This window comes from Linepithema humile, chromosome 7, assembly GCF_040581485.1.
Source record: "Linepithema humile isolate Giens D197 chromosome 7, Lhum_UNIL_v1.0, whole genome shotgun sequence".
Taxonomy (NCBI): Eukaryota; Metazoa; Arthropoda; class Insecta; order Hymenoptera; family Formicidae; genus Linepithema; species Linepithema humile.
In genome coordinates this window covers 5,811,664-5,834,388 of record NC_090134.1, presented here as the reverse complement: position 1 = coordinate 5,834,388, position 22,725 = coordinate 5,811,664, and the positions used below count along the sequence as shown (strand labels likewise).

The following is a 22,725-nucleotide window of genomic DNA, read 5'->3' as shown; positions in this document are numbered from 1 at the left end:
CGCGCGTTTCACTCGACGCGTTTTATCATTGCCACATTACGCAACGATAGCAAGAGAAGCGTTCCTTTTTCTTCTAGATCGCTATCTCGACACTAATATACGCACATCCGGATTGATTTACTTTCAGCTCGATCGCGAAGAAAACGTTATCGGTTATTCAGATCCAATTGCATCATCTCTGTTTAAAATTTATCTTCTACTTTTATTGCAAAATACTGGAAATTAATATAGACAATTTTTTCCAGATTATATATAGCTCTGTACGTAACGAAATAAATACACTGTTATTTTATAATATATTATACAGCTCTATTCACAATATCGATAAAATAGCGCAGAAATGTGCCACATTGGTTGATTCAATTTTAAATCTACATCACTTTCATGTCTGCATGACCCTTTTGCACTTAACACAATTTCGGCGTTTTGCGCAGTTGTCGATACCAAATGTCATTTGTAGTGGTGAATTAGTTTTTTCCGATACCGCATTTAACAAAAATAGTCGCTAAATTATCCACGATCAATGGTGAAAGAAGGTCGCTAATTGTGGAAAAAGTTAATTGTAATTACGCAAAGCTGCGTCACTTGACTCGGATAGTAAACAGGGGCAGAAACTACTCTCTGAAAATTACGTCCGAAAACGCCGCTCTACAAAGAAGTATCTGGCTTAAAAGAATTTCGTAGATTAATTTTGGAGTATATATAAATTTTGTAAATTTAATTTCACAGATATATAAAAATTTAAAAAATTCCACGTATCGAGACGATAGAACGGTATTGCAGCAAACACAGAGTCCCAAGAGGAAAAGTCGATATTGTAAGGGGTGATAGTATTTCCCGAACACAGTTCAGTGGCGACGGTTAGAAAACATAAGCATTTGTATATCGATGCGGAAACAACACGTTTCCTCAAACTTACGCGTTCCCGAAAGCTCAGCTTTCAATCGCAAATTCGTTCACAAGAACTTTTTCTTATTCACGAGAACTCTGTCATCGTCGACCTTTCCTGCTGAGACATTCTGTGCACAATAAATCTTAAAAAAAAGAAAACCAATGATGTGAAACGAGCTAAAGTGATGTTTTCACAAGCAAGCGGCGAATCGAGAACGCAATTTAACAGCGATGCACTCGGATGTAACGCGCGTATCGTGTCGTTGTTGATTGTACCTGATGATATGCGTGATGAGGGAAGTCATGTCGACCGTTTCGGAAGAAGCTGATCGCGACACAGACGCCACACAAATGAGACTGAGTCTCCGCCGCGATTCTCGGTAGCTCTCTCTCTCCGTCGTCCTTCATCACTACCCTCCTCCTCGCGACCCTCCTCCTCGCAACCCTTCTCCTCGCAACCCCTGACCGCCTCACTAGCGCCCGAGCACGCTGCCTCCCCCGACTGGCAATGGGGATCGAGAGAACTCTCGAATTTCGTATGGAATACGCATCGATATCCCGAATGAAACGGTCGAACGTTCTAGATTCTACAAATTCGCAGTTGATTGCCGGATGGAGTTCCCTTAACTCGTTAGGGATGTTAAAAAATTTAGGAAAGAGTAGAGTAAAAATTAGCCAAAAATGATAAAATTCAGATCGACGCAATAAAGGAAAGTAAAAAAAAATTGGACCATGAAATCAGAGAAATTACGAGATTAAGATAATAGCAGTTACAAATAATGATAAAGATGTTATATATATATATATAGAAAAATTTGAAGGTTTTTAATACTGCGATCACAAAGAAATAATTTTTGAAAAAATGCAGAGAACAATAATTCACTGATTAGATTAATTATTTCCACATTTAAAATAATTGAAATAGCAGCAGAAATATTAATTTCAAGGAATATAAATATTTATTTTGGAATATTAATATTTTATTTGCAAAAAAGCGACTCTAAAATGCTGTTATTAAATTGCAACAATTTTATATGTCATACTTGACGAGAGAAAATTTTCAGATTTAAAGAATTAGAGAAATTTTGCTTCTTTGCAATTATATAAATAATTAATTGCCCTAAAGGTAACGTAATAGTTAACAAAATAATGTGACATTTATGTAAAGCTGCTTACAACACACGCTTATTTATTTATTTATTTCCCCCCGATTTTCGTTTCAATCCGTGCGGTCACTCTCATTTCACTCTATCACATAAAAGTATAACATCACCATAAAAATATATAAAAAACGACTAAAATACGACGTCCAGTTTCCACTATCCCCGTCTCTTTCTCTCTCTTTCTCTTTCTCCGTCCCTTTCTCAGCACCGTATATTCCCCGACCACTCTGCTTTTCCCGTCGCCGGCATCCCCTCCATCGGGACTTCCTCCAAACTCGTCCCCTCCACCGTGTACAAACCCCCTTGACAGCAGAGATCGCGTGCGCAAGGGCGCATGCACTACCCTCGAGGAATCAATAGACTGTCCCGGTCACGTGAATCGCGAGGTAGAGGAGGGCAGACGAGGGAGGGAGAGGGCAAACGAGAGAGGGATCGAGGATCTAAGCGAGCCTAAAGGAGGGATTGTGGGCGAGGGTGAGACGAAGGGGGATGGTCACTGGTCGCAGAGGGTTGCCCGAGGGTTTGTTGACGATTATACGTCGCGCGTATGTGGGTAAACAGCGACACGAGCTCGCCCGATGGAAATGCATAATGTAAGCATGCCCCAATCGCTGAGGGAGCGAGAAGAGCACGCGGCGGGATGAGTAGGCGGAGGGACGATGCTTACTGCGCGCCATCCCCGCGATGGCATAGCTCGGACACGACGCACGAGACGAGACGTCTATCTTAACTACCCGATGCACTAACCGGGAATCAGAATGCACGCCGAGTGCAATCATCGTCGGGGATGGTCGCTATTTCGAGAGCATGCATATGACGTTAATGCTCGAAATTATATCTCGCGTGTAACAGATTATCCTTTGTATTTACCAATCTGCATTTTATATACACAACTTTGTGTTTAAAATATAGGTATGTTTACGATACGTTGCATAAATATTTTCGGAGCGAGAAAACAAACATTGTATTTTAAAAAACAAAGTGCTATCCTGCACTTTTTCCAAATAACGCACAACTTTCACGAGAATTTCAAGAAAATAGATTTCTTAGGATTGTGGATTTTTCAATGATTATTCGTGAACACTTTATGTCTGTTGCTCGATTAAAATTATACATGAAGTTCAATTTGACAAGCTAAAGAAGGAATAATGTCATCGGAGAATTAGCTCTTTATGAATTAGATATCTTATCGCCTAAACATAGCTCTCTTACTCGGACGAAACATATGATTTAATTAATCGATGAATGCAATTACTTATTCATTTAATCAATCCACAGCTTTCTCACGGCTTAGCGATTAAATTTATATAAGTGTATAGACAGAGTATCTCAAAAATTACACATTGTTCTTCTATACTAAAGCGTAAAAGTTTCTAAAAACTTTAATAAAATTTGTTTCTAAAATAAGATTTGCTACAGTACGTCACATTTTATCTTGTGATTCACTGCAAATAACTAACTAGGGTTTTGAAGTTAAGATATATATTTTGAACATGTGATCTTCCATACAACGTCCAATATCGATTGCGTTCAAACTGCGTAATTTTCGCGAGGGGATGCGTGACCTTCAACTTCAGATCCTTTCGCGTAGGAAGGGATTCCGGCTCTCCCTTTCGTCCTCGAGACCCCATTAAAGCCAACGAATCCCATGAATGGAATCGTGACTTCATTCCCCTCACCATTCTGAGTTTCAACGCAGCAATGCTTTTGCGTTGCGTGATATTTTCCGGCCTTTTATATTCCCCTCTTTATTTCTCTAATTTCATAAATATCATCTTACAATTTTAAGAACGTAGTGAGAGGTAGAACATAGTCAGAGATCGATAATTTATTATCATGTACAATTAATCACTAAAATATCAAACGTTGCTCATTTTTGGGAAATTTTCCTATCAAAGGAAGAAACAATGTCTTTATTATAGATTGAAGACATTGTTTGATAGGAAAATTACCTAAAAATAAACAACACGTGATTAAATATTTTAATTATACATGATAAAAATATCAATAATAATCTATATTATAATATTAATCATTATATATAATATTACTAATATTTAGATAATAGCAAAATTTAGCAACATCCATCGCTGTATTTCTTTCATGTAAAAAATGACTAATATTTATCATTCACAAAAATACAATTTCCCAGCTCTAACAAGATAAGCAGTATTTTTTATTATTTTTAGAATTTTATTCGCAGTTTTAAAAGCAGTATATTGTCATTTCAATTAGCAAGATAATAAAATAAAATAGCAGATAAAAAGGGAAGCCAAAATATATGAGCGCTTAAAAGTTTGCAGAAAGGTTTTCTACAAACTTTTATCTCGCGTGTCACATTCGCGAAAAACCCCGTTTCACCCTGAAGCACGCTGTGCCGTTCCTTGTCAGCGAATGTATTAGTGATGGGAATAGAACACGGACAATGACCCCGGCGTGCAGCGTTGCGCATATGCACGTAACTAGCGAGCGCATGCATATATATATGCATATATACATGCCGTCACTTGGATAGCGAGCTTTTCATACGACATGCATGTATCGATTGCATATAACGCTCCGCGATGCAAGATAATGAGGAATACATCTCGAACGTGAGATTAATCGACATTCATTAACAATTATCGCATGAACATTTCAGACATCCGATTATTTTCCATACATAATTAATGTTCGTAACTATTCGTGAAAGAAGCGTGGAAATTGCATAAATTATAATTAATGAATACGATAATTTTTACTTTCTCAAATAATTGTTGATAAAATAATAATATAACTGATAAATAAATTATTGATAATTATCTGCGAAATTTGAAAATATTATAGTAATCAAGATGCGGAACACAAATCTCTATATCGTTAAAACTTTATTCATTACATTGATTTTGCTCAAAAACTCTTGAGGTATAGTTGAGAAAGTCGGGAAAGTTAAAACAAGAATTTTCTTGCACAAAAAAAAAATAGAAAAATAAATCCGCAAAAAGTCGCAATAATTTGCGAATTGTCAATCGTCGGCGCGTAGTCGTTTGTCAGCGAAGTGAAAGGAATGCCGCGAACTACTGGAGAAATACTGCATCCAGGTCGAAGATGTAATCCAGATCGGATCGATTTCACATCGCGGAGCGAACTGTGCGCGACGAGATATCTCCGGAAAAGCATACGCGGCGCGGAAATTCCTGACTACACGGGCGACACTTAATTGCATCGCCTATGCGGTCTTTGACATTCTATGTGCACTAAAATGCTATATGCAATCGATCTCGAAACTTCGACGCAATAACATTGCATTCTATTCCGTATTTAGTATATATTGTCCGTTAATTTATATAAGTACATCAAAGGAATTATTGTAACAAAGATTTATTCCGCGTTTATTTCTCAGAATAATCGTTTCCTCTCCTTCATTTATTACCGACCATAATGTTCCCTTGTTGTTTAATTATTGCACTTCTAATAATAATCAAAGTAGATACGTTTTAATTAATATAGCCTACATTATTTTATAATGTTAATAAATACTTTCAAATAATTAATAATTGGACAGTAAGAGAAATATAATTTGAAGCTGATTGTACGATTACGTACGATACGTTAAAAATATCCCATTACAAATTGGCAAAATGAGATAAACAATAACCAGCTAACCTTATAGCTAAGAAAAGATCGTTACGGCCATAAAAAGACATTTTTTTATTAAAAAAATATCTTATGGTCGTGGAATAGTAAAATAAAATAAAAATACATCCTGTATGCATCCCAGATACCTTCTATTTCATTTCATTTTAAATATAAAAATGCATAATGCACAATTAAAAAAAATGATGAAGGAATGACGTCAAAAATATTGTGACTGTGATTTGAGCATTTTTTGTTATAATCGTTTTTCATTTTATTAATAGTGTCCCAAAACAACCTACTAATTTATTTATACTAATACAATGCAATACTAATTTATTTACATTTGTTCAACGGTTACAATATTTTTGTTAGCGTGTAATGTTTTCTAAGTCAACACTTACCTTATCACAAAACTGGACAGACTGACACGAAGCGTTGTCGCTGGTCCTCTTCTAGACAAGCAACACACAGATTCTTCCTCTTACTCAGCAACGATTATGACGCGAGGACATAACTTGGTCGGCAAGGAGGTCGCTGGTTTCCGTCAACTCCATCATCTACGGAAGCACATCGCTGTTGGCACGGATAGCTGATCGATAAGAATTTGACGATGAGAACGACGGCAACAGCTACGATGAGGAGCGTCGTAGATGCTTCACAGGAACGTGAAAATCCGTAGTAATAATACACAATTATTTTCGATAGAAAAAGAGATCAACAACGCGCGAGCACGTATGTATATGCACTTATGTGTGTACCTGCGTTACGCACGTAGTTTCGTGACCTCAACAACTTCGAATGCCGAAGCAAGTCACTGCGAAATATACAGCGGTGCCGGCGCCGGAGCGCGATCCGCCATATTGTTGCATTTGCGCGTTTAAAGGAGATCGACCTGAGCCACCGAGAGAGCCACCGATCTGGGCCGATCGTCCGATGTGGTCACTCTTTTATCGACGCGCTGAAACTTGCGATTGCATATACATTCATTTATTTATTGTTAATTTTACTTTGCAACTTTAATTTGGCCAAATTAGTTTGTCTATTAACCTATTATTTGTATTAATGAAGTATATATATCAGCCTAATGTAATCTCTCTTATATTTATTATATAACGCATACTTTAAATTAATATATTTTTGAAATTAAGTAGATTTTATAATATATTTTCCAAATATATTCAAAATTTACGATACAAATTACGTCACAAAATTTCTTCTGCGCATACTTACCACTTGCCATAAAGTCCTCCTTGCATCGATGTGAAGTTTGGCGGTGTTTAAAATGACAACCAATCAGACTCTCGCTTTTCTAGTAACTTGGGTTTGGATTTGTATGTTCGGTTACCTATCTATTACCTCATGTAGTTTTAGGTTAGTTATCGACTACAGTTGAAGATATTTCCTAATGTGAGTACGCGACGTGGATCCTCGTGCCTTTTCCGTTTAGAAATCCAACATGGTAAGTTGCTGCGGTCATGAAATCCGCTTACATCTCACGTATATGAAGTAAATTTCTTCGATACACGCGAAAAATAGGTAGTGCACATTTTTTTGTGATCAAAGATGTGTTTATCAAATGTATCGTATGTCTTATTGCTAGAGAAACAATAGTGTTATTTTGCTACATCGCTTTGCTTTGTTTTATTTCAACGTTTTTTTGACTTTTACAAATATTATTTATTGTTTTACGATTACTTTGGGATTATTCTTCTATGATGTACAAGAGTTGTAATTTGCTTGAATTATAATTAACATAATTCATTTAAGTAATGATTGAATCGAATATTACCTAACCTAAATTGGGATATAACCTAAAATTTGCAAAGAATGTATGTTATCTTAATTTTATTTTAACTTCATAAAATGTTTCTCTTTTAGGCTCGTGGTCCAAAGAAGCATCTCAAGCGTCTCAATGCACCTAAAGCATGGATGTTGGACAAACTCGGGGGTGTGTATGCCCCCCGGCCATCCACTGGTCCACATAAACTCAGAGAATCACTTCCTTTGGTTATCTTTCTTCGTAATAGATTGAAGTATGCTTTGACTAATTGTGAAGTTACTAAAATTGTGATGCAGCGCTTGATTAAGGTTGATGGAAAGATTCGCACTGACCCTAATTATCCTGCTGGTTTCATGGGTAAGTGTATTTGCTATTTTGTGTATATTATATTTTATCTTTTGAGAAATGTGATTAAAATAGGCTATATCGAAGCTGTGATATTCTTAATTACTTAAGTATTGCAGTCAAAAAGTAGCCAATAGTAAAACATCTTTATTATGGTCACAGATTGAGTTACATATTCTTTCTGTATTACCCAAGAAGATTACAAAAACATATAACAGTGAAATGAACAAATGTGGATAAATATTAATTAATAATATTATAATTAAATTTTTTTAGATGTTATTACAATTGAGAAGACCGGTGAATTTTTCCGATTGATTTATGACGTTAAGGGACGTTTCACCACCCACCGCATTACCGCTGAAGAAGCCAAAGTAATTGCATATGATATTTTATATTGCTCTCTTATTGAATATGAGTATTGTGTCTCATCTATGTATGATATTGTATTTTAGTACAAATTGTGCAAGGTAAAGCGAGTTCAGACTGGTCCCAAAGGAATACCGTTTTTAGTTACGCACGACGGTAGAACAATTCGATATCCTGACCCTGTTATAAAAGTCAATGACACTATTCATTTGGATATTGCCAGTGGCAAGATTTTGGATTCTATCAGATTTGACTCCGGTAATTATTCATCTACTTATCTTTCAATTTTTCTCAATACATTAAAATAATAATTATTAAAATAGAATAATGGTATTAAAATAAAGTAATAATAATATTAAAAGAATTTCATGCAATATATATATTATTAATGAGAATATATATTAGAAAATAAAGATCTTAAATATATTTTTTTCGCTTTCTAGGTAATCTCTGCATGATTACTGGTGGAAGGAATTTGGGTCGAGTTGGGACTGTTGTCAGTCGTGAACGTCACCCTGGTTCTTTTGATATCTGTCATATAAAGGATGCCCAGGGTCATACCTTCGCCACAAGGTACGCGAGAGTAAAACTTATAGTTTTTTTAGTTTTATTTTACATAATTTTTAATACTTGTTAATGTTTTAATTTATTTTTTTATGAAAAGTATATTGATGATAAAATGGTTTAGGTTTAGATTTAGATTTAACATATATTTTGCCTTAATTTTGTTTTGAGATATTACAAATTATTTTATGCTTTTACAAGCATTTAAAAGTTTTATTTGATTTTTGAAATGTACAGAATCTTCTAGATCATGATATGTGAATATTACATGTTATTTAATAAGTGACCAATACTTTGAGTGTCTTCACATTAGTCATTGATTATTGTTGCAGTATATTTTCTATATTATTCAAGAAGGAAACAACACTTTACAATTAATATTTCGTAACAATTGTTTAATCTACATTATTTTCGTAATATAAACCATTTACCTAGGTTGAACAACGTCTTCATCATCGGCAAGGGCACGAAGGCATACGTGAGTTTGCCCAGAGATAAGGGTGTAAAACTCACGATTGCCGAGGAACGTGACAAGAGATTAGCAGCCAAAGGAATGAATTAATAATAAAAATTTTCAACAAAATAACAAAACATTCAATAAACCAAGGTCTTCTTGGCAATTTTTAGTAATATTTTACTGTTTATTCGCCTATTCACTCGTATATTTAATTCCAGCTTCCAGCTTCCAGCTAATTCCTTCCAGCTTATGATTAATTTGTTATAATAATTTGTTACTTGTTTAAAAAAGTAGTTTTTAATTAGTGATGCAATGTCGCAAAATTATCGCTATTTTTTTTTATTAATGCGTATTAGAATAATACAAATTTTATATATTTGTACTACAATACTGGCATAATATTTATATCAATATATAAATGCATTTGTATTAAAAATCTATATTAGCAGGATACAGCTACATTGGCGGTACACTTGGCATAGATTAGTTTATTATGCAGATTCACAACGCGATGTCTGCAATATTTTACAGAACGCGCATGCTTCTCAGAATTTGTTTCTATGTGTGGCACGCATGCTCAGTGTTAGTTTCTTTTGTACGGTGGCACACTTGCTCGATCCTTGTCCATTTGGAGTCGCGGTGAATGTGGATCAGTGCGAAATTGCGGATGCGTTTTTCGTAAATTTTAATTATTCAAAATAGATCGTGTGCGTTAATTCATGTCGAGATTAACGAGGAAAATTTTGAACTCTCATCGCATTGCGTTTGTTTACGTTTGTAATCGTACATCACTGAGCTTTCTTACCGGGAATATGAAGCGGGTGAAGTAGATCAAAAATCGGGGTTCACACGAGTCGTTCCACGGACTGCAGCAACGAAAGATACGGTCCGGTGAGTAAATTTATTTTTCATAATCGTGCACTGATTATTATTTAATGGTATAATAGTCGAATAATATGATTATTGAAATACTGAATGCGTTTCGAATGTGTGAACTTTGAATAGAAAAAATTCACCAAGAGAGAAGTTGAAAGTACATTCACTATCAGAAGTTTAACTCACATATTACTATTTTTGCTTACAAGATTTATGTCTTTAAGACACAAATAAACTTCTCGATTTGGCTACATCAAAGAGAAAGAGAAAATTATACAAAAACTGATGCAGTATTTCAATATTAGTATAGGTTAATATAGTTAACATAGTTTTATAATTTTGTTGATTAAAGATTATATATACATTCATATTTAACGCTAAATATTATCAGTAACATAACAATAATTTGTATTTATCTTATTGTAGGTTGTCGCATTTCTGCAAGAAATTAATCCATTGTAAATGTGCTCTTGACAAATCAGGAAAAAGTTGAAAGTGTTGGAAACCACTTTCCTGCCACCAGGAAAAAGTTAAAAGTTCATCTAAAAATTGAAAATTGAAAGAACGACTGTAGGAAGTGGTGTTGCAGTTTGGTGAGTCAATTTAATTTATTATTATTGGCTGAAAGTTACTTATATGTTTTTCATTTAGTGTTAAATATGGTCATCTAATTATAATAATAATTAGAGATATTTAAAATATATTTTTTAAATTTACCTTTGTGTGTAAGTAAAATTATCAAGCAAAAAACTTTACAAAATATTATAATTACATTTTTATGCACAACATATACATAATATTTTACACATAGCATGCTAATAACTTATGATTTACGTAAAACATCTAATGTGACAAAATTATGCATAATGAAATAGTTCTAATAACAATAATAATAGTACTATTTTATTTTAAATTTGAGCAGTCTATTTTTATTTATATTTAGTGATAATTCAGCTTATAACAAAGTAAAACGACATGAAATCCAATAATATTTTATTGGTAAAAAGAAATTTTTTGTTTCTTGATATTAATTAGGCTAAAAAAGTTTATTTGCTGTTAAACCATTTTTTATCTTAACTATCCTTATTTTTACTATCTATATCTTTATATCAGTATTGAATTAATGCAATAGTTTCGTAATAAAATAATTTATCTGCGAGTTGAGCAAGGGATGGCTACATTTAATGCTAAATGTGAGTATTAACGAATCTAATTGCTTGTTGCATAAAATGTTACAATTGACTATTTTACAATCATTATATGCGATATATGTTGCATTGCAAAGATTGATAGAATAAAGATGCACGTTTATTATAATGTGCATTATATGTAATTGTACAAAGTAATTTTTAAAATAATACTATACGAAAAACAAGTGTAGAGAATAAGTAGATTTAAAGATTTTGTTTATGGGAGCAAAAAATGCAGACTAGGTTTTTATTTTTCTGGCAGCCAAATTTCCGTATTCATTTCAAGCGCATTTTGTAGAAGAGCATTGCATTCTTCGTCTTTGAGTTTTTCGTTCCTTTGTTGCACTTCTTTTGCGGCTTTTAAATACCTATAAAAATATTGTTATGTGAATTGGACATCATTAATTTGATACATCAATTTTTAATTGATACTTATTTGCTGCTATATTTTATGTTGAAAATTTTGCTAAGAAAAACTACAAACATATTAAAAAATTTTTAACTGAAATATGGCACATGTGATAAATTTACGACCGTTTATATATGAAAACAAAATAATGAAATATTCTAACAAACTAAAATTACTTTTGTATAGAAAGGACCATGTCCTTGATCTCGTTCTCAACAGTCCTAGGCGATGGTCTTGTATATTCCATATTTTCGATATGTTTCGCTCGAGTAAACGGACAAATGCGAATCCATCCACCTTCCCTTACGCAAGACACTCTCCAATCTCTGCCGTTGTCCCAAATTGGTGGTGACACGTGATCCTCGATCGTGTTTCCCTTATATCCCCGACGTATGCATTTATCCATAAACAGCGGGTTGTAACGAGACCAAGTAGTTGAACAAACTTCTGGTATTGATTGTCTCAGCTGGAAAAAAAATTAGAATACAAAATATTAGATTTTATTTTACTAGAACAATACAGGCGCGCGCGTAGCGCGCGCACTTATTATAGTAATTTAATAATTAAGAAATCTAAATATTTTAATAAATTTTTTTATTTTAAATAACCGTCAAAATAACCATCGCTCTCAATCTATCAAACTATCAGAATAATAATTATTATTATAATAATAATTCCGATACATTCGAGTATCGATCTTTCATGCTTTTTTAAGAGTGGATATGAATAAACACTCTTATAAACACATTAATCCTCCGTTATTGAAATTTAGGATATTTCTAGATTGATTTTACCGTAACTCGCGTTTCCGGGGAGAGATTTAGAAAAGCATCAGGTTCTCGTCCTAGTTTTGATTTTTTTTTCATGGATCGGCCAAATTTGGAAGACACCTCGCTGTCATCTTCCTCGATGCGATTAGAGGAGGACCAGATAGTGAACAGAGAGAGTCCGGTATTGCATACTGGAAGACCCAATAAATCAAACAGATCGTGCAGTAGGGGCTTTTTTACTTCTGAATCAACCTCGCAGTCATTACTCAAAGCCGGACTTAAGTTTACCTATAATATAATGAATTATATCTCATTACGATTGTCGATTTAGGTGTTAGTGTAATTATTTTATATCACTCTATCGACCTCTAAAAGCCACGGTTTCAAATTTTCATCGATTAACACATCAAAGCCAAAAAATTCGAAACAGTTTGATGATTTAGGAATGCCTGCCGCTTGACTTAGAATTGTTAAAGTCACTAAACACGAGATTCTCTGCCAAAGAATCCAGTCGAAATATCCTGATTGCTCAAAGTATCTTCTTAATTGCCTAAATGTCCATTTGCAGCCTATACAAAGATAAAAATATTTTGCACTACTTTAATTTAAAAAAAAAATAGAATATTGATTAAACAATATATGAATGCATTTACAAAATTCAATATTATAAGTTATAAAGTCAACTCATTAAATAAAAAAATTTTTGAAATATAATTATTTCTGTACACAATATACATATACTTATAATATGCTAATACATTACGATTTAGGTAAAACATGAAAAGATTGTGCTAATAGATACCGGCACCGATGCGTTCCTTTTTCTCCGAGTAGCCTGGTCCCAATTTGTTTAAGGAGAAATTTGTGAGATGTCGAAAAGGATCGTCTAATCGCTCCAGAGAAAACTTTTCGGTGGCAAAACGAGCTAGACCTTCCTTGTATAGGTAAATCGTTAACGGGCGATAAGACGGTACGCATACATACAGGCGAAGATCGAATTTGTATCCGCCGATCAACAGAGGATTTTCAATATATCTTTGCACGACCGCGGCATTGTCATATGATAGATCACTTAATTTCTGAAAAGATACAATAATATCAAATTTTTGTGCTTTTTGTATTAATATGCAAGGGATCATATTTCCTAATATGAAAGTATAGAAAATTATATATAAGCATGTTGCATAATATATGCTATATTTTAATCGATCGATATTACTTTCGTCATAATTAAATAATATAATTAAATATTTAACATTACGTATTTTATCTAAGTATATCATGATTTTAAATTATGAATAGATGAAAGTTGAACTTTTTCTATTTTCCTACTTTTTTTTATTTCTCTAAAAATTGGTCATTTTATTTAATTATTTAATATTATCTTGATAAAAATTCATGAATTCAAGGTACCGGGTTTTTTAATTACACGAATATATTCTTAAAATCCTTACGCGAAATAAAAAGATTCCTCTTCCTTGACTTTGACCAACTGGCTTGCAGATCCAAACTTTATCATCTTTTTCATTACGACTGCATTCTTCGGCCAATTTCGTGTATTCAGAAGGCAAGTTATATCCTGTGGGACTAATGCAACAAATTAATATCATCAGCAGGCAGGCATGACTTTGCATTAAACACTGTGTAGTCTAAATTATATTTTATACAATATAAAATAAGCAACAGAAATTTTTGCATTAATGCAAAATGATGAGCGTAATTAAAAATATAATTTATTATATGAAATACCTGAAGTCGTAAATCGGACCGTGGACTTTTTTCATGCGTTTTAAATGACGGATTAGCTTATCCTTTCGACAGATAGAATTTCCCTTTGGTATCCGATTGACGAACTGTTCGAAAAGTCATGTTATTTGAGACCGCTATTTATTACAACCACTTTTCTAAGTTGATTTAATAAATAATTAATTATAAAGTTAATTAAAGTAAAAAAAATAGACAAGCAAATTAGAATCAGAAAATTTATGTGTTACAATGTAAATTTGAAAAATATTTGAAGAAAGTTTTGTATGCTTTTTGTTTACGTTTCGTATGAATCGAAAACCATGAGGAGATATTGCGTTATTACCTGCCAGGGGAGTAATGGCCTATAATGCGATGTGGGGAAACCACCAGATCGCCACCATAAATTCCATCGGTCTTTGAATACATTATTTTCGCCGGCGTATTCCCGCCATCCCCGTTCCGTGCAAACCTGCAGTCGAAAGCATCCACGATAGCGAAAGGGCGGCTGATATTACCTCGGCGGTTATTCCGAGGGCTAGAAACTATTTTTAACCGGGTCTCAAATGTCGATACGCGTGAGTGTTCGAGTATTCTTCCTCTTTGCCAAATGGCAACAAAAGCGAATCTTTTTTGCATTATTCGCAGCAGCATAACATAATGAGCTCGAAGGTGTTACAGAATCTCGCGATGAAATGACAAATATCGAAAATGACGAAATGTTTTAGTGGAATGTACTTATTATTTTTTTTTAATGGAGTAAACGGGATATTTAAAATCTTGGAATAAGTAATGTATAATATTTATCTCTTCATAATATAATATATATAGTAGCAGTTTTATCGATACTATCGATTCTTGAATATAAATATTCTTACAGATAAATTCGAAGTGTATTCGACTTATTTTAGTACTTCGCGATATATGCGCTACATCACCAAAATATCATACATCGATGCTGATTTAATCTACACATGTGTGCACATATATATGCGTTACATCCTTTAATTAATCCAATTTACAAACCGGAACCACTTTCAGTTTGGCAACCCAAAGTAGATTCATTAATTCCAAATATGGCACTACGCATTTCGAAGTTCTGTGAAACTTTCGAGGATAAGGTACGAAAATAACGACGGCCGCCCTTGATTTATTATCGTGTTATTAGAACATTAGGAATGACTCGCGATATCAGAAACGAGCCAAGGTCTCTGATTACAATTAAATCCACGTGCACGACATACCGCTTTAATTGAAGAGCTTGTTTCTGAATTGTCTTAAATCCATATTTTTCAAAGCCAGAGATTATGTACGTATAAGCTTGTTATGAATTTTCTATTGTAACACATCATTCCTGTCTTTTTTGAATATGATTCTAAGATGGTTTAGAAATAACGAAGTATTTTAATTAATACGACAATGATTATTTGCATTTCGTGTATTTCGAAAGAATTTATTTAATTGTCGTTTTTGAATCAACTTTGAAGACAAAGATAATTCTTCAGACACGATATTTATGTAGATTTTCCGGCAGCATGCAAAGGATACTTAAATTCCATAGCATTTGATACAGATATGTCATTACTTAATTTTGATTAATCGCACATTATTGTATGAAACGATTGAGCTGCTTTCGTAGCTTTCGACGAGCTTATTTTAGATACATTTATGCAAACCCCGAATGACTCGCGAATTATATATCTACTGTCACTGGCAATGTTCCATTTTTTCGTCGTCCTTTCACGGATAACCCAATTTTTTCTGCTCTATTTTGCCCAACTCTTACGGTTAATAATTAAAAGGAAATGAACAATTGGCTTACTAAATGAAATCTGTCAAAACAATTTCACATTGTTGGCATTACGTTCTCATGTGAACTTTATATTCAGACGTAGCGATTTATTCAAATATATGTGTGATATGGATTGAAAAAGATAATACAAAAGATAATACAAAAGAGAATAAAAAAAGTAGAGGAACATTTAAGCAATCTATTTAATGATGGCCTTTTGAAATATTGATTAAGAAAGAAAAATTTGTTTCAAAATTGTTAAAAAATCTGTTATAAAAATTCAGAGATTTTAGGGCAGTTTATATATAGTACTCTGTGAAATTCTTAATCATTTTTTATAATTAGAAGTACAATAGTACGTCAGTTGCAAATCTCGCGCTGAAGACTTTTGCGAAATCTAACTAACAATAAGTCTAATGGTAATGACTTCAGCCTTTTTTACCGTTGCATGTCACACTTACCTAATCGTCGCGTCTAAAAGCAGCAAGTGCACGCAGAGGCACGTTGCAGGTGTGCATGTATACGTATGGTGTACCTTGAAAAGTATTTAGTTCAAGGACAGTAAATCTAAGTTTGTAACCGTACCGCGAATAAATTCTAAGGGCGCAAAAACTGAAGAGAGGATCGCTCCGACTCATCTATCGGGTGTATACATTACGTTTTTCTTCGGAGCCGACGACCTTTCGCGTCGAATCGAATCGATCGTTCGCGATGCATCGCGCGACAACACGTGCGGACGTTTTGGCGTTTGTGCGAAAACGAAGGAATAATATAGAAATTTATGATTCAAACTAGTCTATACTTTCGATCGTGTCTTATCGAGAATTATATCGATGATTCTTTTATCTAAATAGGAAATAAAATTTCGTCTTATTTAACTGTACCTGTACAAGTAAATGTGGTCCAGTGCCGTTTTCATTTAATCTGAACACAAAAGGGCCTTCCATGCATTTTACTGCCATACCGAATCATACTTTCTTGATGTATGAAAATTGTAGCATTATTTGCTTCAGTTATATCGATATTATGTTACATTCCAGAAATATATAAATGACACATATACTCTGAAAGTAGAAAATTAAATTAATTAAATATATTTTGTATTAGCAAATGCGTTATAATAAACTGGTTACTTACTTAATTTTATATTGTCTTGCTATGATCGCTATCGAGTCTTCTATTGGTAAATCAAATTATTGCTCCCATATTAAAAGGTGAAAGAATACAGATTTCTTCCACTGTAAAGCACAAAGTAGATATTTATAAAATTAAATAACAATTTTCTTTATTACAAATAAATTAAATTTTTTATGTTTAATATAATATTATATTTTTCTAATAAACAACGCAAAATAAATAAATATAGAAATTTTGTCGATGTAGATTCAAGTTTCTTATAATAAAAAGTGCAACAACGAGCTTTAAGCTTACAACTTTTATCATCTTATATTTAAAATGACAAATGATATAAGTTAAAAATTAAGCGTGACATAATTTATTGATATTAATTACGTGCTTCATATGATGCTTCGTATGATGTGACTATCAATATGTTAGCGACGCCTGCATGTTAACGCTCGTCATGCGAATATACCCGATAATCCAATGTCAGGGACATTTTAAAACTAAAGCGCGCGTAAATCGCGGACTACGCCACGTGTATCGTGCCTTTCATTTCGATTCGAGAAAATTTTCTTTGGTGCAAGAGAAAGCAAATAAATTAAATTAAAATTAAAGCACGATCTTACCTTTGCAGATAATATACATCTGTCAATAATCCGAATCCCCAAAGTTATCTGCAAATATGTAAATATAGTATTACGTTATCAATTCATACAAATAATTTTGAATTTAACAAAATATAAAAATATTTGAGATTATAACTTATTAATTGTTGATATTAAAATAATGATGGTAATAATTAGTTCACGAATGTAATTAACATATCGCGTTCTTCTGAACTATACTCTTACTTAGAAATTTATAGAAAACTTACACAGTCGTAAAAATTGGCAGATATAAACTCGTTGTCACTTGTGCTGTCATTTCGATTCGGCGAATCGACAGTCGTCCGCGGTTTCGATACATCGAAGCTTTTTCTTCACGAAGTTTCTCGTTGAGATAGCGGGTGTAGACAAAGCGGAATCTCGGTTCTCACTGGTGCGCGGTTACATTCCGGTCTACGCAATCGCGTTTGGCTGTCCGCAGGTGCGCAGGTTACCTGTGGGCCGCTTGCAGCTTTTATGCGCTTTCCGCCGCGAGTGCCGCAAAGGTCGGCAAGGACGTCGGAAGAGAGTGTTGAATAATAGACGGTCAGGAGCAACTTATTGTGAAATGATCCGAAAGACTTTAGATAATGCGAATTTATGGAAGGTTATTAGAAGCACGCGACGCACACTGTCGTTCTTCTCTGCCAGCCAGGCTCTATGTAATTGCTAATGAAGTTTTAGACTTTTAGAATTGAAATATAATGATATTAAAGTAATGTAGCTCAATTTTCTTATTAAAATTTGCAGTAATATTACTTGTACAAGATAATAAAATATTCTGTATACATATTGATCGATTTTTCTAAACTATTGAACTTCTGATTTGTAGTTCTAAAGTTTAGCAAAACTAACATAATGCAATCAAATTAAGATTTATAATATACCTAATTATATTTTTAAAAAGTAAAATATATTTTTTTTCGGAAATACTTGTTATAATTATTTAAAATTAATTTTTGTATTTTAAAGAATTTATATGCTAATTTATCTCTGCTTTCAACAATTGTACGAATATTCTAAAAATAGTTTCAAGTTTGAACGTGAAATGATTGCTTACTTTAATAACTGCGTGCTTCTAAAAATTCTTTTATACGACGCGATTTTTAATAGAGATAATTATAATTGATATTTACAAGGACGAAGAGAAAAATACTTGTATTCTCCAGATGTCACGCGATAATATATGTCGGAGAATAATTAGCATTCGCGAAAAAATGTTCAAACTGTAGTAATTATATCAAATTACAATGCTTAATTATCTGAATAAACGTTTTTATTACTGCAAGACGATATGCATCATTTAATCAGGATTTACTGGCGAACGATAGATACGCGAAGAACACGACTGCAGATTAGGTAGTCTTATACGCAAAGATGAAAAGACTGAACGTATATTTCAGGCATAAGAAAATTGATAAAAGTTCGAAAGCACGAATATAACTGACATCACAACTTGATGTCATACACAAATGTCAAATGTCTCGCGTTAAATTAAATTCCTCGCCGTATACTTTTTTAGCTACGAGCATCCGTGCAACGAAGTAATTGGGCACTGGTATATTTGACATTATATTCAGAGTCGAAGACACAGATGTGCAAAGCTATAAAGTTTTGAGTTACGAACGCGTAAACTGTTTTTAAAGTTCTACTAATTTATACATTGAGTAAGTTTATAATCAGTCGGTTTCTAAACATTTGTTGGCAAGAAATTGGGGAGGATGTAGAACAAGAATGCTAAAACTTTTGAGTGAATATTTTATTTTACTTTATAAGCAACACATAACACGCATACAGAGGCTTATGCGATGCTCGACCTGTAGTTGACCGAGTTAAATTTTCATGGTCCGCGCTGTTGTAGAATTGCTAATGATCGAACAGTAATAATCGGTTGATTGTTCGTCGTCGAAGTATTTGCAAGTACTCGAAAGTTTACGCAGGTAAAATTCTTTGCACAGCGCACTTTTCCTTTTTATGAAATCGTCACGAACGCAACTCAAATTATTTACGCGCTATATAATTACACGATTATATATTATCTTCCACAAGTAGACAAGTTTTATCCTCTCGTACACATACATGTATACTTTCTTCCTTGCTCTCTTTTTTTCTCTCATTCACAAAAAAAAAAAAAAAAAATAACGACTACGCAATGACAGAAGCTCACGCAGATGGCACAAAAATTCGAGAACCTTATCCAAAAATAAAGTAATCGTTTTTGACTTATTCGAGTCTCTTATTTTATAAAATAGAATCAAGATTGATCATATTTTATCCTTCGTGAATCCTTGTATTTTGAAGAGAAAACGTGTTAAAGTAAAAAGTAGAATTCCTTAGATAACATCAGTGTCGAATTATAACTAGAAATTCAAGAATTATCATTTTCTCAGAGAAATTAAAAACCTAAGAATCTGAAGTTCTAAAAATTTAAAAAAACTTAAAAAAAACATTTTAGGGTTTATAAAATCAGATGTTTCTAGAAATTATAAACTTAAAATTATTTTTGAAAATTTTAATAGCAATTTTAGAGATTTTTCTTTTAAGTAAAAGATTGATGCAAAAATCATAGCAGTTAGTTTAAAGAGTTAAGAATCAGAGTGTGCAAGAGCACGGCACAGGTCGTTTCTACCGTGCGAATTTCAGCTTTTCGTTTTTCCAACTAAAAGATCGATTGGCTGATTAAATGTAAGCCCAAATGCATGTTGAACCTGTTATCAGTCTCTGCTTTAATCGGCCGATTCCAGGGTACGACGGACTCGCGGATGACTTACGGTGAAGTTTGCATGCACTAAGAATATATGTCTGCTCGACGTCGATTTAGTAAAGCTATTAAGTATTTCCGGCAAATGCTCGTTAACAATTTACGTGCACAGAATGCCGGGGCGGTTCTCATAAATTAATAGATATTACTCGCTACTTCTCTTTCGTGCACATTTTTTTCGTCTATAAATTAAGAACAATTTATCACTATTAATATGAATAATATTTCTAACGTGAATTTTTAAGAGTAGAATTTTGAGTGTTTGACTAGCATATTTTTGAGCCTGGAATTTTTTTAGCATTTGCTCAGCATTCAGGGGGCAAATTTTAATTAGTTAAATATTGTTCTGACGTTTCTGAAGCAAGATTAAATTATAATCCTTCTACTCTCGCGGAAATAATAATATTATTAGGCTTAATTATATCTTATAGAATATGTTTCAAATAAAATTTATATTCATTGAATTGTTCTGTGAAAATAATGATGATAAACTTTGTCAATAGAAGGACTAAATCTTCGAAAATATCAAGTGCGAGTATATTAACGAAACGAAATTACTTAACGTTTTAATCACACGGTGTAAGATTAATGATAATTGAGTTGCCTGTGTTTCAAAGCTTGGTAGATTTGCAATCACACGTAATTTTAGTTGTCCGGAAATTACACCCATTCTCTCTTTTCACACATTCAACGCATTTATTCGCCACTCATACCTTTTTCCAATCTGACTTTCATGATCATTCATCTATTCTCTCTCCATCGCACTCTTTCTCTTTCTCTCATAACTCACACTGTTGCCTATCGCCGAGAAAAGGAACGCCGATGCCACCCGAGACATCGGTTCACTCGCTGCATCTCGATGCACCTTGAAAGTTTATGCGATAGTCCACGTAATACTAATTGCTGGAGTGACCTTTGCATGATCAGTGATCGGGGCGTTCATTGTGTGTTGTGTCGTTTCCATGTTTCCTGCCGTAGACGATTTTATGAGATATTTCGCTAGCCCGCAAAGATCGCGATTAAAGACCCCCTTCTTTATTAAACAGAAACCGCAAAGTGCAAGGATACGTTATCAAATGTCCCCGACGTAATTAACGTGCTGCTCGCTCGCGGTCGACGTCGACGTCGACATCGCAACTCATATTTAATACGATGGTGATCAAATATTCGTAAACGGAATCGTCGAAATTAAGATCCGTCTTGACAAACACAAGACCATTCAATTCTAAAGAGCACGAGAAAATTCTGAGCGCAATTTTGCGCGTATAGAGTTATAATAAAACGAATATTTTTTTTTTTAAATATTGGATTAAAAAAATATCTTTTTTAAATATTTATTTATTAATGAGAAATTTATAAATTAATAAAGTTCATAAATTTGATACAAAGATTTCTATTGCGCTTTTTAGAGTTGAGATAACCGGTGGCCTCTTGCATCATTCTCTCTTAATTAAGCTAGATAATAAATATTAATTAATAACTCGTAGCCGAACAACGCGCGCTGAATACTTCGTGAAAATGTGCATTGCGTAGAATTAATCAGGGTGATCGGTGATACTGGAAAATACATATGTAATGATATTTAATATCATTAAAAATCGCCACTTAATAGATTTGATCTTTATCATTTTGATTTTATTTTTTTATATTATTTTTATATACGATATCTATTCTACATATATAAATAACTATCATTCTTAAAGACATTACAATTTATTATCAGATTGAACGGTAAAGATATTTTTTGTCAGAATCACCCTAATTGACCCTGTATTTTCGTAACTATAAAGGATCACTCGCGGATCTGACAAAGGGTTAGTGAAGTGATCTCGTTCGAAGACACAGAAAAAATAATCACGATAAAGCAATACGTGCGTTATAACATTGTACTCGCGCGCTTCTCACATTTGTTTGGACTTCCTTTTCATTCTCTTGTTCTTCCGTGCTTTTCCTCTCTCGTCGTCCCATCGATCATCTGCGATGGTTGAGAGCGGATGGTCTTAACGTGCATGATTTTTGCAGAACGGACGACCGCCTTTTGCATAGAAGCTTTGGCCCTCGAGATTCTTTTTGCACATCTAATTTGTTAACAAAAGAGAATTTTAGTTTCAGTTGTAGAAATATTGGTTTATGAAACTGTAGGCTTCGATGCATTAAAAAAGATTACAAAATATTGAGAAAAATGAACGAATATAAAGTGAAATAAAACTTAATATCTTAGAAAATTATGT

At 33.4% G+C, this 22,725-nt stretch overlaps 4 protein-coding genes and 1 non-coding gene across 11 annotated transcripts in view; 2 read left to right on the top strand and 3 right to left on the bottom strand.

Moving 5' to 3' along the window:
* Window positions 1-6,571, bottom strand: part of LOC105668385 (protein FAM13A) — a 47,653-nt gene extending 41,082 nt beyond the window's left edge. The window contains exons 1-2 of one of the 5 annotated variants that reach the window (XM_012360743.2): window positions 6,431-6,571; window positions 6,074-6,325 (exon numbers count right to left, since the gene is read on the bottom strand). The gene's annotated coding sequence lies outside the window, so the exon portion shown is untranslated. Of the gene's footprint in view, window positions 1-1,167; window positions 1,317-6,073 lie in introns of those variants that run through there. The other 4 variants (XM_012360744.2, XR_001100092.2, XM_012360747.2 and 1 more) reach the window with 4 other exon arrangements.
* Window positions 6,572-6,984: 413 nt separating this feature from the next.
* On the top strand, window positions 6,985-9,360 carry RpS4 (ribosomal protein S4). Its single transcript, XM_012360478.2, has 6 exons — window positions 6,985-7,131; window positions 7,551-7,809; window positions 8,074-8,171; window positions 8,253-8,424; window positions 8,610-8,739; window positions 9,166-9,360. Exons 1-6 carry the CDS (start codon window positions 7,129-7,131, stop codon window positions 9,290-9,292), a joined length of 789 nt encoding a protein of 262 aa, XP_012215901.1. The 5' UTR covers window positions 6,985-7,128; the 3' UTR covers window positions 9,293-9,360.
* Window positions 7,868-8,004, top strand: LOC137001330 (small nucleolar RNA SNORA16B/SNORA16A family). Its single transcript, XR_010891393.1, has one exon. It is a non-coding gene; the product is annotated as a small nucleolar RNA SNORA16B/SNORA16A family (small nucleolar RNA).
* Window positions 9,361-10,746: 1,386 nt separating the features above from the next.
* On the bottom strand, window positions 10,747-18,405 carry LOC105668356 (probable tubulin polyglutamylase TTLL2). 3 transcript variants are annotated; one of them, XM_012360697.2, is made up of 12 exons: window positions 17,964-18,405; window positions 17,716-17,763; window positions 17,105-17,205; window positions 16,852-17,031; window positions 14,522-14,647; window positions 14,182-14,285; window positions 13,887-14,019; window positions 13,235-13,511; window positions 12,799-13,001; window positions 12,457-12,720; window positions 11,839-12,128; window positions 10,747-11,621 (listed from the first exon to the last, which is right to left on the bottom strand). In XM_012360697.2, the coding sequence occupies exons 4-12, from the start codon at window positions 16,927-16,929 to the stop codon at window positions 11,501-11,503; spliced, it is 1,596 nt and encodes a 531-aa protein (XP_012216120.1). In that variant the 5' UTR covers window positions 16,930-17,031; window positions 17,105-17,205; window positions 17,716-17,763; window positions 17,964-18,405; the 3' UTR covers window positions 10,747-11,500. The 3 variants fall into 3 exon arrangements, with proteins under 3 accessions (XP_012216120.1, XP_067215865.1, XP_067215866.1); XM_067359764.1 differs by having other exon boundaries at window positions 16,852-17,205; XM_067359765.1 differs by having other exon boundaries at window positions 16,852-18,405.
* Window positions 18,406-19,477: 1,072 nt separating this feature from the next.
* LOC105668197 (PDZ and LIM domain protein Zasp) overlaps window positions 19,478-22,725 on the bottom strand; it is a 34,072-nt gene continuing 30,824 nt past the window's right edge. The window contains exon 19 of the mRNA XM_067359022.1: window positions 19,478-22,572. Coding sequence (XP_067215123.1) covers window positions 22,495-22,572 — 78 coding nt within the window. The 3' untranslated portion in view covers window positions 19,478-22,494. The remainder of the gene's footprint in view (window positions 22,573-22,725) is intronic.

Bases quoted from the DNA above. Each gene is read 5' to 3' on its own strand.
- RpS4 (XM_012360478.2), top strand. The intron at 7,810-8,073 runs GTAAGTGTATTT...AAATTTTTTTAG, and splicing joins TTATCCTGCTGGTTTCATGG to ATGTTATTACAATTGAGAAG. The intron at 8,172-8,252 runs GTAATTGCATAT...ATTGTATTTTAG, and splicing joins TTACCGCTGAAGAAGCCAAA to TACAAATTGTGCAAGGTAAA.
- LOC105668356 (XM_067359765.1), bottom strand. From the start codon at position 16,929: ATGGCAGTAAAATGCATGGAAGGCCCTTTTGTGTTCAGATTAAATGAA. The intron at 14,648-16,851 runs GTACAGTTAAAT...TTTCGACTGCAG, and splicing joins GACCACATTTACTTGTACAG to GTTTGCACGGAACGGGGATG. The intron at 13,002-13,234 runs GTATCTATTAGC...ATCTTTGTATAG, and splicing joins AAAGGAACGCATCGGTGCCG to GCTGCAAATGGACATTTAGG.